A 17,936-nucleotide genomic window follows, 5' to 3' on the forward strand; every position below is an offset into this window, starting at 1 on the left:
TAGAAAATATCAGCCTCGCGAGTAATCGATCATTGAAAAGATCGATAGAGCGCCCTCCCGGCGTGTAAAGCGCTCTATATCAATCGATCTTTTCAATGATCGATTAATCGCGCAAGACTGATAATTTCTAATTACACAGTTGGCATCACTGCGACTAACCGACTAACCGCGTGAATTCGTGCGTCGTGTCTCGCGGATCGTAGTTTCGTATAATCATAGTTATCGCGTGTTGTTCTCTCAAATATGCGTCGCATGTAATTAACAACAGTGTTCCGCACAAAATATGCGTACGATTAAAATCGCGAATGCCGTATAAAAAGTTACGTACGATACGTCGGAAGTTCCGCACGAGCAAGTATCGCCTAGCTGTGAGCGATGAACAGGTGAGGTTGAACACGTTTAATGGCGCAATATCTCAATATTTATTAATTACGTAGCATGAATTCGACGTTTATTTAATCTGGATCTGTTTAAATCATCGACGTAGAGTCATAGAGCATATGGACTGCGCCATCCGCCCTAAAAGAAAGTCGTCAGAAGTGCAAGAGAGAGAGAGAGAGAGAGAGAGCGTGAAGACGGCCATCTCCATCTCTTTCTATTGTGATAGTATTCAACAGAGAAGGATAGAGACTGACCGCGTCTTGCCGTTCTATATCTCTCTCACTCCTGACGACCATTTCTTTTAAAACGGATGGCGCAGTCCATGCTCTATATCGATGATTTCAACATATATTTTATATAATTTATTCGACGAAATAATCAATTGCAAAAGACTATAATCTCTATAATTTATTTTTACAGTTGGCATCACTGCGACGACATCTCGCGTAAATTTCGTGCGTCGCGCCCCGCGGATCGTAGCTTTGTATAATTATAATTGTCGCGTGCTGTTCTCTCAAATATGCGTCGTATATAATTAATTAACAAAAGCGCACAAAATATGCGTGCGATTAAAAGCGGGATAGCCGAAGTATGAAAATAAGTTGCGTACGATTAACGTCGGAAGTTCGCGCAAATAAGTATCGCGTAATTAAAATCGAAAGTGCCGTAAAGTGCCGTATAGAGTCGTGTATAATTAACGTTTTTACGTCGGGAGTGTCGTTCATATTGTCGTGCGATTTTATTTTATTTTGCTGATCAATGCGCGCGCGTGATCATATTTTCGCGAGCATGTGCTGTGTAAGTGCCAAAAGGACGCTATATAAGTACGAAGAAAAGAGGAGGAGGAAGAGGAGGCCCGGGGAGGCATTGGGCAACGACGGAGCAACCATGGGGTAAGCAGATTACAATTAAAACAAATTTATATAATACACTATAAAAATATATAAATAAATTATATAAAAATATAAATAAATATATAATTTTATATATATATATATAATTTATATAAATTTATTATTTACACATGTATTAAAAATAAAGTTTAAAATAAGTTAAAATTAAGAATTTGGAATAAAATTTTTAAAAATTAGAGGAAAAAAATATGGATATTTAGAGTAATTTACAGAAAAATAAAAAAATATTATATTAAACTTTAGTATAATTAGATAATTTAATAATTAAAAAATTATCTATATATACATACATATATGTATAATTTTAATATATTGCTTATACCATTTATAATTATTTAATTTACTTTTTAAAAATTAAATTTTATTATATTTTTTATATAAATTTAGATCTAAAAAAATATAATTAAAAAGTTTAATAATTTTTATGATGTAATTTTATTAAATATATTTTACGGTACGAATAAAAGTTTCATTGCGCATTATTGACTTTTTCAAATATTAATTATTTTGAAAACTATTTTGTATACATATATAATTTGTGTTTTTTATATGTTATAGATCAATGCTTTGTACTGTAGAGCTCCACTGCTAAGCATCGTATCGGTGAGTGAATTGCCTGCATACATATATAACATTATCTGTATATGTAGATTAATCACCAGAAATTAACTAGAGCGCAATACCGAAAAAAGAGTTAAGGAATCAATTATATGGTAACTTTATATAAAAAAAGATTTAAAAAATTATATGATAAAATGATGTATGCATTCTTGTTTTAAGTAACACTTAGTTGCTATTTTCACTTTTTTTCACTTTGAGTGTTGCGACTAATTTGTCGCTTTAATATTTCATAGTATCGCTTTGCGATATATTTTCAATTTTTTTTTTCATCATATAAAAATAAATCTCGGCTTGAGTTGCTAAGAATATTGCAATTTCTGTTTTATTCGTTCAAGAACTGATAAGAACAATATTCTCAGTGGTACGACCACAAAACATAAAAGATTTTATGCTTATATTCTAATAAAAAAGAAATCAATGTTTATCTTGAAAATACTTTATTTTAATAATACTGCAAAACAAATGGTTTACTTACGAGCACCGTAACAAATCGTGTATATCGTGGAATGTTGAATCGACAATGACAACAACACAGTCAAGTTGTTTGTGTATATGTATATCCATATAATATTGTGGATATATTTTTATGTATAATACTGAGAGATGAAACGCGTGAAAATTAAATCACATAAAATAAAAAAATTTAATATAAAATTTAAATATAAAGTTTACAGATCTTAATTAGGCAAAGTTATATTTAATTTTTTTTTTTACGTAAATTTAAAATTATTCCTCTTTACTATTAATTTTCAAAGGCGATGTATTTCCAACTTTGTAAATTTCTTTAAAGATAATTTCTTTAAAATCAAATACATCGATTAAGAATTGATACATTTTCATTGATAGTATTTTTACAGTTTTTCTTGTTTTTTCATTTGTTCGAGAAAAATTTTGTACGTCTTATTCTCTACGTGTGTATCCAATGTATCTTACATAATTATAATTAAAATTAATTATACGTTTTTGCTATATACATTTTTTTATGTTAAAAGATACGAGATTTTTTGTTTCTCATTTAAAGACTATGAAATGGTCTTTGTTGGTTTTGATTTTGTTGCTTATGCGAGAAGCTTTCACACGATAGTGCTGCTGCGTTATATATATGTACATATATAATATATATAATATATTATATAATATTGTATATATATAATATATTATATAGATTATATATATTTATATAAATACAAATGTAAATATATTTTATATATATATATATATATATTTATCCCATTTAAAACATTCTTATCAATTTATAAACTTTCCAAAGCTTAAAGCTGATTTCGAGAACTGCTATTAATTTATATATGAATAATAATTTTTATCACCAGCACTTTGTTTTGAATGATGAAAACACAATTATGAATTTCTTTTAAGAGATATTCTTTCAATAATTGTAAGTACATCAAAAACACGTAAAAAAATCTAGCACTTGTGTGCGGTAAATATATTGTCGCGCTACTCTATCCAATTTCTTGTTAGGATATTTAGGCTTATTTAGGCCAGTCGTGAAAAATTTCGATGTAAAAGCGAGATATTTTTCTAAAACTGTTCGTCGCGGTCACTCTCCTTCATTCTGCGTCGCGACGCGTCCGCTAATTCCGTCAGCAAAAAAGTCTCCGAATCGGGAGGACTTCTCGATTGATTAAACGTATTAGCATGCCCGCTGAGACTTCGAGCGAGCTTGTGGTTACGTCTCTCTTTCTTTCTCTCGGTTTTTAGTTTCGTAAATTCGTTCTCGGAATTTTCGCTGGAACACGAAGAGCTTGCGGTACTGGGTAGGTCATCGTTTATCCCGCTACCGGGATAACTCGCCGGCTCGTAGGTGATGCTCGATCGCGCCGATTGCGTGGATTCTTGTGTCCTGAAATTTTATAAGAATAAAATCCCCCCAAATTTTATATGTATAATTTTTTAGTGCACACATAATTAAAGTGCAGTTTGAACACAATTTATTCTCAATGATATATATATATTCAAGTTTCTATACAAATTGAATTCTTATAAGAAAACATATTTTGAATACATTCAATCAATTTCTAATAAATATTCATTGGTTTACATATATTTATAAATATTATTGAAAAATCGCCGGATATCGTTTGTATCTGTATTTCACAGATCTGTTGTTAAATTACCAACCTTAAAGTGCTCGTCCTCTCGCGGATGGCTCCAGATTCCGTGCTACCGGCTATTGTTAAGGTTCCTCCTCGTGCAGGTGCACTCCTAGAAAATACATCGTGCTTATGAAATGTCGTAGATCCAGGAACGTCGACGGGATCGCTCGGCGGCGGCGGGCCTTGTGCGAATATAGTTTGTACATGGGGTCTATTGGTATCATTAGATTGCCGTAACGATGTAAGCGTCATCTGCTCGTCCACCTCTTCGATAACACCTATCCTCATGGAACCACTCGTACCTGCGAACATTGTCATTTGTATTCTATCTCGAATTATCATCGTTTTAACTTGATTAAATAACAAACATACCAGGTGGTCGTATTTGCAATGAAGCCGCCGAAATTGAGTTCGTGATCTTCGCCGGAGTTTTAGTGCCACTCGACACACTTCCGTCCGGTCTGTCTTCCTTGCTAAATAATCTCTTAAGTACGCTGGTAACGCTGTTTATTCTTGTGAGCGAGCCACCCAAGTTGCTAGAAGTTGAACCGCTGCTGAAGTTGCGCTCTCGATTACTCACTCTACTGGCACTTCTAATAGAAAATCAGAATCGAAACTTAGAATCGTAAATACTCGGTTGCTATCATATCTACTTTTACATTCATAATCGCTATATTTTCTAAAAATCAGATTTTAATATTATAAATATTGCATTTTGAGCTCTAATATATACTCTTACGCTATACTAAACTAATCTATCGCGAGATGTATAGAGATAAAAGTTACCTTACTAATCTCTCAGTACTCTCAGTACCATTCCTAATTTCGCATTAAAAATTAAGATGACGCGTCAGTAAACAATATTTCTCTTTCAAACTTGAGTAAATAATTTGAAGGAACTGGACAATTTGCGCTTACCGAGAAATTTTTCCGCTTGCGATGAAATGTATCCCCGATGCTGCATCATCGGCAATGTCGGACCGAAATTTCTGATCGTCTGGAGCTAAATCTTCAATTTTAACCGACGACGGTTGCAGTTCTTGTTGCGCGGCCGACAATTGTATGCCGGCTGTCGAATGCTGAGGATGTTCCTCGGGTTGCGACGCAGCAGTATACGGGAGTTCCATGGGGAATATTTCATCCCAGTACTGATCGCGTATGAGTTCCGGATGATCGTGATGCATCTCGTCGACGATCAAATAGCTTACCTTAAACGCGAACGAATGTCATTAAATTTTTAATTCGATATTTCGTTACAAAAATATTTTTTTCTCTACACATATACATTTAATTGTAATAAGTAAACCAAATAATAAAAAAATAAAATTGAATTTGTTAACTCGTAAATTTAGATAAATTATTATCGATAAATTTGAAAAAAGAGATCAAGAAAGAGAGAGAGAGAGAGAGAGAGAGAGAGAGAGAGAGAGAGAGAGAGAGAGAGAGAGAGAGAGAGAGAGAGAGAAGATAAAAAAGCAACTCTTACTTGCAAATTACGGTCGATTAACCAATTTACTTCAAAATCGTCGTCGTCCTCGCCGAACGGATTGATCAGCGTCTCGGCTACCTTTAACCAGCCCATGTAAAAAAAGAATTGCAACGTCGTGAATACCGGGAAGTACAGATCAATCATCGAGTTTGACTTTTGAATCCATTGACGACCCATTACGCTAGTTAAGAAGTATGTATAAACAGCTAGTGTCACAACCTGCATGACGGAAAAAAGGTAAAATTTAAAATCACAGAGATATGAAACAAAAACTTATAATAAAGCTCGTGAGTCTCTTAAATACATATATTTATTAAATGATGTATCTATAGTACGCTATTTTTTATTAACTTAAAAACAACTTGTACCTACCTGAGTGTAGACTAACGGGACACTGATTGTGTCGTAGTGTAAAATAGTGCCGCACATTCCTCGAAATTTGTTGAGCTCGTCGATGAGAGTTTTGACCGCGAAATCGTCGCGTATTCGACCTTCCTTCCGAGCACGGGTCACGATACTCGTAGCCCAAACTATCGGCAGCCAATGCTTGCTCGGCTTTGGAAATTTCGCGTTCAGAGTTTGAAATATCGTTAGCTCGTTGTCCAGTAGCAGACCGCTCTCCACGAAATGCTCCAAGGTGGGAAATCTCTTCTTTACTCGCGGCGCGACGTTTGTCAGGACTATTGTCAGACAGACGCACACGTACCTAAAATAATAGAATTTATTTCTTAATAAAATCTATGTGGAATCAATTATTTTACAAGAAGATAATGTGCACATGCCTTAGTTTCTTTTATTTTATTTTTTTCTAAAACACTAAAATATATAATTATTTGTATAAAATATTTAATGGATTCATATTAATAAATTCAATGTATAATACTTTGCAAAGAGGATTATATAAAATCGTGGTCTATCGAATAGAAGAATTATCATGCGACTTTCCTTCTTTCTGATATTGATTGCTCTCTAACTGCAAGTCAGTTATAACTAGAACAACTTTACATTGTACGGTACCTAAGGATCGTACGACGCATTAGACGACCCCGCTCGTCGTTTCCATGTATTGTAGCTGATACAAAGACTGCAATGGAATCGGGCCATGGTATCGCTAAATATTGATTCCACCATCTAGTCATCACGATAGTGACATAGAAGCCCAGGATAAACGAAACCGGTATTAGGTCGCTAAACTCATTGCAGTATACAACTACAGATTCGAACGTCTTCTTCTGCTCGTCGTTTAATAGGAATCGGTAGACGCCGGATAGTGAATAGTAGATGACGAGGAAGACTGATAGGTCGAGCCAGACGAGTTTGTAAATACTCGCTCGCCATCTGAAACAAATCGCGTAGCTCGTTAATGAGATGCGAACATTTGTCACGGGAAAGAGATACGAGACTCGAGATGATCTCTGTGAAATCGTGACTTGGCGAGTAGACAAAAGTCTTAAAGATAATGCGCTTTAAGATCTGTGGCAAAGCAGTCAAAATATTTAAAACCATTGCACATAATATATGCAACTAACGTTATCGCGTAATCGTTATCGAGCCGAAAGTCAATCTTTCTCTTACGAGTTACGAGTAGAGACCGTATTTTAATTTCTTCCTACGAATAGCGGCATCACGTTTAAAGCAGTATGTCAACTTTGGATGACGAAGTGTCGTATTTTTATGCAAACACACGTTGGAAACGTGTCGTCACCCGTTATTTGTGATTGGAAATATTCCAATATAATTTACAGTGAATACTCTCTTCTCGAGGACGCAGCTTGCTCGTGAATGTCATTGTGATGTTTTCTAAATCTACAGCTCTACGTCAGTTTTACGTAAAATGATTGAATGCGCACAAATGATTAAACGGAGAAAGAAAGTACTTCATCATATTTCTGCAATTGCATTAATTCGTATTACAATGGAAAAAGATGAAAAGTAAAAAATGTACGTGAAAAATAATATCAATATAAGAAATGATAAGCAATTATATACGCATTGAAATCAATATTAAAATTAAAATTAATACATTCAATATTAATAGAATATCAATATTAATATTGATTCTTTTTAATATTGTGTAAAATTTATATTTAAACATATAGACAAGTATTTTTTTGTTAAAAAATATATATTTTTAATAATAAAATCAAGAATAAAAAATCATTCAAAAATTGCGAAAAATATTGAAATAAAAAAATAATAATAACGTTATAAGTAATAATTATATGTACATGCAAGATTCAATCTCGATAATTTATCTAAAATATAGTAAATAAAGTAAATTTTTTTTTATCTTTACATTCGTCTATTTGTTTCAATAAAAATTTTACACACAATGATTAAAAGATATCCCATTTTCCGATTCGCCCTAGATTTTTATAACTCTAATAATAATATCGCATCAAAAGATAAAAGTAGAAATGCAGAGAATTAAAATACAAACATCACAAAGAAATAAAGAAAATTGAAATATTATAAATGTAACATGAAAAGAGATTAATATATCAGATATGTGTATGATAATAAATCATAATTTTACAATAGTTTAAACAACAAAAAATTCGTAGGAAAAAAATCTCAAAATTTTCATTCTTGATAACATTATCAAGTTTATATTAACATCAAGTATCTTAAATATTTAAATATTTTAAATGATCTTTCGAATGTCATAATCAAAATCATCATCTCACCTGAGCAGCAACTTGGGAAAGCAACCGAGGCCTCTGCAAGTAGCTACTTCAGCAGTGTAGCTGACCGTCATCTTTCAGCTGATGCTTCTTCCACGTGATTCTCCTTTTTTCTCTCTTCCTCTTTGAATCAACTTCTCGTACTATATTCCCGCCTTTGCCTAATACAGACAACTCGTGACATCTCCGAGAAATATCCGAGAGATGTTGTCAAAGTGATAATCGAGCGAATATTCGCATAATCGCGAACGGCGTCAACTCCTCTTTGGCATTATCAGCTGTTTCCTCGATACAATCGAGCCCGCGAACCACCGGTAAGAGACCGCCAAGGTCATCGTTGATTGATCCGCCTTTGACGTGATTATGTAAGGTATAGAATAACGCGAGACACAAACTCGTTAGCTCTAATGAAATGCACTTTACGCGTTTCGCGCGTAAATCGACGCTGTCAATGTAACTATTGTTCGAATCTGTCGTCGTTCTTCCTCACTTCTTCGACGCTAACATAAGTATGTTCGCCTCGTGGTCGATGATGCGAGAGATGAACTTGGTACGGTGTGAATTCTTTGTCGCACTAAAATTTATTATCACGTGTTATTATCGATGACGTTTTATCTTATATGTTATCAGGTTTTAACAAAGTCATAAAAGTCATTCTCACCCTATATGAATTTACGCACGCGACTTGTTAGAATTTATTGTCTCAAGGAAATAATCGAGATTCTTGATTTCATCGCCTCTTTTGCAGCAAACACTTATTCATGTTCGAGAATTATGGAATTCGAATAACTTGTTTTCCACAAATGTGACATTACCGAGAGATATCTTATTTCGTTTACTCCAGATATTTTATTATAATATACCGCGAAATTTTATTATTTTATCTATTTTCTAATTAGCAATCTTTCTCTTTGTCAAGAATCGTACATCTTGAACATCTTTTCGTTACAATGTTGTTTTCAAAGAAACACCTTGACAGTGTTTTCACGGACAAACATTAGATTTGAAACGGTGAATCTAAAACAGGAACTTGTTTTGTTTGAGACTCTGTAACATCAAAGGTCGTCTACATCAAGGGCACTGTTATCGCGTTGTATATCAAAAGATTTATTTGCACAAGTGTTGAGCTGCTCATTTTCCCAATTATAGGATAGTTTCATCACGCAACTGATACCAATCAAGCGCAGATACTCCATTCCTTTAATCTTCTTGACAGAAATTTCCAATCTGAAAAAAAATCGCTGAATTAAAAGAGACGTATAAAAATGTATTATTTCGATTAAATTGTAAAATTCAATTTCTATTTTTCTTTCGAGAGAGGATTTAAAATCAATTTACAAATATTGAAATTTCTCTTACAAAGAAACAATCTTTATTACAATTAATCTAAAAAAAAAAAAAAAAAAAAGAAAAATTTATTAAAAATCTTTCTCTAATTGAAATAATGACTGGATATGATGAATAAAATTTTAAAAATTTCAACAAAGCCATTGCAAATCGCTCTACATTGAATTGCATCGCTGCATCGCGCGACCGGAAACGATCAATACATAGTTGTGTAGAAGGTTAGTGGGGAGAGGAAAAGGATGTGTGGTATCTTGACATTTCTAATTTAATCTTTTATGTCGTTTAATACACTCTTGAATGAATTGAATTTGCGTAATTATTTACTTTCGTTCTCCCTTAATCGCTTTAATCTACCTTCGCGAAAGCATATGTCGTCATGTTCCGCTCGCCACCGCGTGCATATTATCATCGTTATCAATTGGAAGGTGCGTTATCACGAGTATGTTGCGTTATATCCATCGGTGCGTCTCGTCGACGAGATGATTCGACCGTTAGTCAGAGACGATCCTCGAAAGTATCGCGGACGCGAGTTTCTCAGTAACGTCATTGTAACGAGATACCGGAAGTGTTACGGTCATACGCCTACATGTAACGTCATCATCACGTCACATAACGTTATATATACATTTTAACATTAACGTTAAATATTCTTATATAGATTTCAACTAAAGCAACTGGATCACAATTGATATTTTTTAAATTTACACATATATAAGAATATATTTATATATATTTTATATTTATAGAGTGTATATAGGTCTTCATTAATATATGGCTTAAAAGCACTGGCAGAAGAATATTTGTGCAATAAGTTTTCTAGATTAAACTTGAATTATAAACTCTGTTATTCGCGAAACTCCACTCGCTTTAAAAACGCAGTCACGTGTTATCGGAGATGAAAATGATAGAGTAAAGAAAACTAAAATTTGCAATGTAATGTGCAACACATACCTATATATATATAGTCGATAGAGTAAAATTGTTTTCGAGTTAATTGCACATTATTTTCGCATTTTGCGAGGCTACGAGGAGGTATCTTATCGCACGCTATTAAACGTCGAATTAATCGCATTACAATTATTCTTTAAGCTATTTTTAATTTCGCGGTTTACAACATCGCTTCCGCGAAATAGAATATTTAGCTCGAAAAAATTAGGGCATGCGTCATATAGTGACACTGCTGCAGATCAGCTGTCGTGCAATTTTCAACCTTGGATCTCGCGTGCAATCCGTAGGCAGATGCGATCGTAAAATTCATTATTTATTATTCGCGTTTATTTACACTGTTTAGTTCGTTTAGAATCAACGTGCCGTTATATATTTTTACATCCGATTACAATAATCACGTGATTACAAGTTATATACGCCGTTTTAAACATTTTTCTAAGAAGCTTGTTGGAGGAAGGAAGATCATGATGGAAAGTCCGTAGTATAGTTTTCAGCACCCAAACGGAACGAATTGCATTCACGGAACAAAGAAAGGTACGCAATATAGCGTTAGAGTAGATAAAATCTTTAGCGTAAATTTTTCTCGTCTTTTATACACTCACCTCTTACATTCGATCAATATTCACGTTCGCGAATACGCGGAAAATATTAGTTTATCGAATGACACGTGTGCGAGCCCGGACACATATCTGCGAGCTAGGACATTCGCGTCAGTACGCGAACAACACCGCCTGACCAACCAGTACTGAAGCGACAGTGACAGCACGCGGCAACACGCCATCAGCATCCCCTGCACTCTCCACCTTTATCCTCGCCGATCCATCCCCTCCGACATCCTAGCGTTTCCGCATGAGCCAGTGGTGCTCAGCTGGATCCGCTTGTGTTTAGCTAGTACTTAATTTGAATAAATATACGCTTGGAATGCTCACGAGTTTTTAGCGCTATTTTTTTCCATTGATTTTTTTAGCGGTTACGTCGAAACAAATCACCTTGACATCGCAAAAAATATGTAAAGAGACTCATATATATTTGAAAAGGACAAAAACTTTGTTCTGTCTTATTTAAAAATTGATATTTTTAAAACAGAGTGATTAATTTTTAACTACACATATTATATCTCATAACATCTTCATTAACGAGATCAAAATCAGATCGTTAAATGACATCGTTTTGAGCTTTTTTTCTTTGATCAAAAATCTCTCACTCTTTCGCTGTTCTGTTCCGATGAAATAAGAGTTTGTAAGCAGTATTTATGACGTTGCAGTGATATCATTAATGTCTTTCTGAGAGCCGAGAGAAAAGAAATAAAAAACACGTTTATTGGCGTTAAAAATGTTGTAAACATTTATCTTTATTTTCAACACCATTTGTCTTTCCCCGATTTCTGAAGATCTTCCATAGTTTTTATGATTCCCAAATCTTCTCTTGACTAATATATTATTCCGTCCGATCTCTCTCACTGTCTACTTAAACTTTTAGAAAAGTTGAGAGCTGTTAAAATTAAGTCGCTGGCTGAAGGAGGGGAAAGTTCAAAATTTCCAATTCGGTTTTCGCAGATTCAGGTTTTATCAAGATAATTTATCTATTTTCTCATCTAAAATTCACATAAGTTTCGTTTGAAGCCGAGTCACTATCTGCCTCTTTCTGGATATCTCCAACGTATTTGACCTCAGTTTAGATCATTTTGATCTATATCACGATTTTCTTATTTCCAAGGTTCTAAATTTTCTATTCTAATTTTATTTGCTAAAAAAATTTTGTTTGATAAAAATATTGTAGTAATTCTAAAATAAAAATAATAATGTATTTAAATTCTGTCGTAATATTTTATTTTTACATTGTCTCTACATAATATTTTGTGAATAGTGATGGTTTGATTCTATTAATATTATAACGACATAAAAGTTTTGCTTTAAATTATTTATTAATTTTTTTCTATATTATCTTTAAAAATATTGCAGAATTTCGGAACTACAGAATTTGTGCTTAAAATGTTTCGAGGAAATGTTGAGAAGGGAAAATTTATTATACGTATGTGAATTAAATTTTAATAATATATATTTGATTAATTATTTTAGCATTGTATATAATAAATTTAAAAAAATACATATCCTAATAAAGTCAACTTAATTATATATTTGCGTATAATGCAATGATTACTATCCAAAGAAAACCAGATAACAGTCTCTCTGTATCATACTCGTCTTGTATGTGTATAATTTCTTGTATAAGATTGAAAATCACAATATAAAGATGTTTCATGCCATTTCGGCGAATTTGTATTTTTTTACATGCATGTATAAATACAAGCACACATACGTTATTCTCATATTGCATATATTATCCATCATGATATTGATATTATCCATCATTATTTATAGGATGTAACAAAAAAGGTGTTCGCTTTAAAGTGGATAGTACACATCAAAAAATGATAAAAAAAGTTTCTATCAACACAGGTCCGTAAATAACCTTCTATCGAGTTATATGTTATTGTATTACCCTTTTTCAAACTTAAATTTATTGTTAAAGTTATTAAATAATTACAAACAATGTAATGTTTTTATCTATTTTTTATTTGACATCAATAATTAATAATTTCTATTATTTCAATAAAATTACTAATAATTTCAATGGTCTCATCGGTAAAGATTAAAATTTTGAAGATAAATCCTATAATATGGAAACGCAAAGCTCAATTTTTGAATCCAGCATTTAAAAATTAAACAGACCTATCATATCCCAACATTTTAATGAAGCGAGGAATATAAGGGGTTTGATCTTTATTACAATTCGCAAGATCATAAAGTCATAAACCAAATGCCATGTCTGCCATTTCTTAACTAGTGTAATTCTCTATTACAGCAATTGACACCAAATTGTACTTTTTGAAAAATTTTGTTTAGATTATCAGAACGATGTCAAATGAAAACAAAGCAAAACAAAATAAAAAAATATTGTTTGTATTCATTTAATAAATTAATAACAAATTTATGGTCAAAAGTTAATGTCTATTACCTACCCTTAAAGTAACGGATATCTTTTTTGTTACACCCTGTATATAAATTTCGCAATTTAATTAACTTAATTACAAAAAAAATCCATATTTAATCAAATATAACTATATATAATTAGATATAAAATATGCCCCATATATGTGTCCTTTTTCTTTTGTATAATTTGTATCTGTATATGCAGAAAAAATAATAAGAATTTAGAAAATAATTAGAAGAATAATTTTCACATTATTTTAAGAAAAAATTGCTCATATACATATAATCATATATATAATATTATTATACATAAGCAATTTTTCTCATTTTTTAAAATTACTTTTTCTAAAAAAATGCGAAAATTATTCAATTATTATTTTAATTTGTCTTCTTATTATTTTTTCTGTACATAGGGACAAATATTACATAAGAGAAAAAAATATATAGGCATATTTTATACATAATTATATTTATATTTGATTATATATGGACTTTTTTTTCAAGATTTCACATCGTTTTGTAAAATTTTTCAAAAGATTGATTTATCGATATAATTATTTTGTTTAAAAAAATTTTAAAATTATATTAACTTATATTATACGAGTTAAAATACAATATTAAATGCATCAATAAAATTATATATACTTGGAAATTTTTTTATGTCATCTCTTGCAAAGAAAAGAACATTAGATTAATTGTTGTTGTAATATGTGATGTTTAAATAAATATATTTTAAATAATATTTATTATAATTATATCAGATAAATATTTAGTGTAACTTGTCGCCAATGATCTTGATCTTGACATATTATATATTGTCAATTTCATGTAATGTTCAAAAGGTTTTAGCCATTTTCGCGTTTATCATTAAAAAATTCAAATAAAAAATAATTTAACAAATAAAATTTAAGAAAAAATTTATATATAACATATATATATATATACATATATATAAAAAATATTATATATATAAATGTATGTATATAAAAGAGATTTCTATCTAAAAATATGTAATTCTGCATATGCATATACATATATATAGAGGATGTTTCCTAATATATATATATATATATATATGAATCTCTTATAGAAAGTGATTACCTAATAATATGTTAAGACTAATATGTCAACTTGTATGTAATAACGCATAAAGTGATAACGCATTAGTAATCCTTGTTATAATAAACACTGTATTATTTTAAGCAATACATATATACGCGCACACTTTCCTAACAAGACACATTATTTTCACAATATTTTTGAAATGTTACTGCAACATTGTTTAAACTATATTGCAAATTCATGCCTATACAATATTTCTGCAACATTGCAATGTAAAAACAGCAAGATATTTTTCTAAATCTGTTCCTCGCTGTCGCTCTCTTTGACGCTGCGTAGCCACTCTAATCCCGTCAGATCAAATAAAGTGTCCGAATAGAGAGGACGTCTCGATTGAGGCTCAAACAAAGTAGAATGCCAGCTGATACTTCGATGGAGCTCATATTTCAACTTGCGGATATGTCTCTTTATCATCTTTCTCTTGATTTCCAGTTTTATAAATTCGTCTGTCCTGAAATTTTATAAGAATAAAATCCCCCAATGTAATTTTATACACAATTAAAATGCAGTTTGAACAAAATTTATTCTCAATGATATATATTCAAGTTTCTATGCAAATTGAATTCTATAAGAAAATATATTTGGAAAAAATCCAATTTATTAATAAATTTTGTTCAAACTGCATTTTAATTATGTATAAAATTACATTGGGGGATTTTATTCTTATAAAATTTCAGGACAGACGAATTTATAAACGTTTTTACATTGAAGTTTTTCAGGACTGGCCTAAATAAGCCTAAATACCTTAACAAGAAATTGAATAAAGTAGCGCGACAATATATTATCATACATGCTAGATCTTTTTACGTGTTCTTTATGTACTTACAATTACTGAAACATCTCGTAAAAAAATTCATAATTGTGTTGTCATTCAAAACAAAGTGCTGATGATAAAAATTATATTCATATATATGTAAATCAATAACAATTCTCGAACTCAGCTTTAAGCTTTGGAAAATGTATAAATTGATAAGAATGTTTTAAATTCAGATAAATATTTATATATACATATATATATAATATATATATGATTGTATATATAAATATATATATTTACATATGTATTTATATAAATATATATAATTATATATATCTAATATATTATATATATACAATATTATATACTATAATATATTATATATTATATAAATTATATATATACATGTATATTATATATATATATATATATAAATTCAAGAGAAGAATTCTAAAACATTGACGAAATCAAAAATTCTGAAAAATTACGGCTACAATTATTATCGTGAAATTTATTTTCTTTGGATAAATTATTTCAGTCTGCGAAACTGTAAGAGATAGCAATAAAAAAACAAATTAAAGCTATGATGTATCAGAAATCATTTACAATTAATTAGAGTTTATAAAATATAAATTCGCGCGCATTAAATGTTCACAACATTTTTAACGCCAATAAACGTGTCTTTTATTTCTTTTCTCTCGGCTCTCAGAAAGACATTAATGATATCACTGCAACGTCATAAATATTGCTTACAAACGCTTATTTCATCGGAACAGAACAGCGAATCTTGCACGAACATACAATTATTATTTATAACGTTATTATTATTTTTTTATTTCAATATTTTTCGCAATTTTTGAATGATTTTTTATTCTTGATTTTATTATTAAAAATATACATTTTTTTACAAGAAAATACTTGTCTCTATATGTTTAAATAAAAATTTTACACAATATTAAAAAGTATTCTATTAATATTGATATTCTAGTAATATTGAATGTATTAATTTTAATTCTAATATTGATTTTAATGCCTATATAATTGCTTATAATTTCTTATATTTATATTATTTTTCACGTACATTTCTTACTATCTTTTCATCTTTTTCCATTGTAATACGAATTAATGCAATTGCAGAAATTTCTTTCAGAAATATGATGAAATACTTTCTTTCTCCATTTAATCATTTGTGCGCAATCAATCATTTTACGTAAAACTGACGTAGAGCTGTAGATTTAGAAAAAGTCACAATGACATTCACGAGCAAGCTGCATCCTCGAGAAGAGAGTGTTCACTGTAAATTATATTGGAATATTTCCAATCGCAAATAACGGGTGACAACACGTTTCCAACGTGTGTTTGCATTAAAATACGACACTTCGTCATCCAAAGTTGACATACTGCTTTAAACGTGATGCCGCTATTCGTAGGAAGAAATTAAAATACGGTCTCTACTCGTAACTCGTAAGAGAATGATTGACTTTCGGCTCGATAACGATTACGCGATAACGTTAGTTAGCATATATTATGTGCAATGGTTTTAAATTTATATTTTGACTACTTTGCCACAGATCTTAAAGCGCACTATCTTTAGGACTTTTGTCTACTCGCCAAGGCGCGATTTCACAGAGATCATCTCGAGTCTCGTATCTCTTTCCCGTGACAGATGTTCGCATCTCATTAACGAGCTACGCGATTTGTTTCATATGGCACGCGAGTATTTACAAACTCGTCTGGCTCGACCTATCAGTCTTCCTAGTCATCTACTATGCGCTATCCGGCGTCTACCGATTTCTGTTAAACGACGAGCAGAAGAAGACCTTCGAATTAATAGTGGCATACTGCAATGAATTTGACGACCTAATACCAGTTCCGTTAATCCTGGACTTCTATGTCTCTATCGTGGTGACCAGATGGTGGGATCAATATTTAGTGATACCATCGCCCGATTCCATTGCAGTCTGTGTATCAGCCACAATACACGGAAACAATGAGCAGTGTTGTATAATACGTCGTGCAATCGTTAGGTACCGTATAATGTAAATTTGTTATAGTTATAACTAACTTGCAGTTAGAGCAATCAATGTCAGAAAGAAGAAAAGTCGCATAATAATTTTTCTATTCGATAGACCACGATCAATTTTATATAATCCTCTTTGCAAAGCATTATACATTTAATTTATTAATATGAATCCACATTAAATATTTTATACAAATAATTATATATTTTATCGTGTTTGAGAAAAAAATGAAATAAAAGAAGCTAAATCATGTGTACATTTTCTTATTGTAAAACAATTGATTCCACATACATTTTATTAAGAAATAAATTCTATTATTTTAGGTACGTCTGACAATAGTCCTGACAAATGTCGCGTCGCGAGTAAAGAAGAGATTTCCCTTATGATCTTCGGCATTCGACAGCCGCATACAATTGTCGCATACATTGTTATTAATAACACTGTATGCGACAATTGTATGCCGGCTGTCGAATGCCGAAGATGTCATAAGGGAAATCTCTTCTTTACTCGCGACGCGACAGTACTCTGCGTTGATACCACTGCTT

At 31.3% G+C, this 17,936-nt stretch overlaps 1 protein-coding gene and 2 long non-coding RNA genes across 6 annotated transcripts in view; 1 reads left to right on the top strand and 2 right to left on the bottom strand.

Annotated features, from left to right (window-relative positions):
* Positions 1-1,055: 1,055 nt before the first annotated feature.
* The window catches only part of LOC145941292 (uncharacterized), a 34,699-nt gene continuing 17,818 nt past the window's right edge, over positions 1,056-17,936 (top strand). Inside the window, exons 1-2 of the long non-coding RNA XR_014426159.1 lie at positions 1,056-1,274; positions 1,854-1,898. This is a non-coding gene — a long non-coding RNA (uncharacterized LOC145941292). The remainder of the gene's footprint in view (positions 1,275-1,853; positions 1,899-17,936) is intronic.
* Positions 1,861-11,277, bottom strand: LOC145941290 (bestrophin-4). Of its 4 annotated transcripts, none has more exons than XM_083047353.1 (11): positions 11,104-11,277; positions 8,868-9,433; positions 8,210-8,780; positions 6,540-6,860; positions 5,895-6,228; positions 5,520-5,741; positions 4,952-5,241; positions 4,820-4,852; positions 4,406-4,626; positions 4,059-4,335; positions 1,861-3,780 (listed from the first exon to the last, which is right to left on the bottom strand). In XM_083047353.1, the coding sequence occupies exons 3-11, from the start codon at positions 8,278-8,280 to the stop codon at positions 3,459-3,461; spliced, it is 2,091 nt and encodes a 696-aa protein (XP_082903479.1). In that variant the 5' UTR covers positions 8,281-8,780; positions 8,868-9,433; positions 11,104-11,277; the 3' UTR covers positions 1,861-3,458. The 4 variants fall into 4 exon arrangements, with proteins under 4 accessions (XP_082903479.1, XP_082903482.1, XP_082903480.1 ...); XM_083047356.1 differs by having other exon boundaries at positions 8,868-9,447; XM_083047354.1 differs by having other exon boundaries at positions 8,210-9,433.
* LOC145941291 (uncharacterized) overlaps positions 14,665-17,936 on the bottom strand; it is a 6,056-nt gene continuing 2,784 nt past the window's right edge. The window contains exon 2 of the long non-coding RNA XR_014426158.1: positions 14,665-15,064. This is a non-coding gene — a long non-coding RNA (uncharacterized LOC145941291). The remainder of the gene's footprint in view (positions 15,065-17,936) is intronic.

Source organism: Prenolepis imparis, unplaced genomic scaffold (assembly GCF_030444845.1).
Source record: "Prenolepis imparis isolate NDT839.2.m4 unplaced genomic scaffold, iyPreImpa1.0 SCAF_9, whole genome shotgun sequence".
Taxonomy (NCBI): Eukaryota; Metazoa; Arthropoda; class Insecta; order Hymenoptera; family Formicidae; genus Prenolepis; species Prenolepis imparis.

Excerpts from the sequence above, each read along its gene's own strand:
- LOC145941290 (XM_083047353.1), bottom strand. The coding sequence starts at position 8,280 with ATGACGGTCAGCTACACTGCTGAAGTAGCTACTTGCAGAGGCCTCGGT. Across the intron at positions 6,861-8,209 it reads TTTCCCAAGTTGCTGCTCAG|ATGGCGAGCGAGTATTTACA; the intron begins GTGAGATGATGA and ends GATTTGTTTCAG. Across the intron at positions 6,229-6,539 it reads ATGCGTCGTACGATCCTTAG|GTACGTGTGCGTCTGTCTGA; the intron begins GTACCGTACAAT and ends CTATTATTTTAG.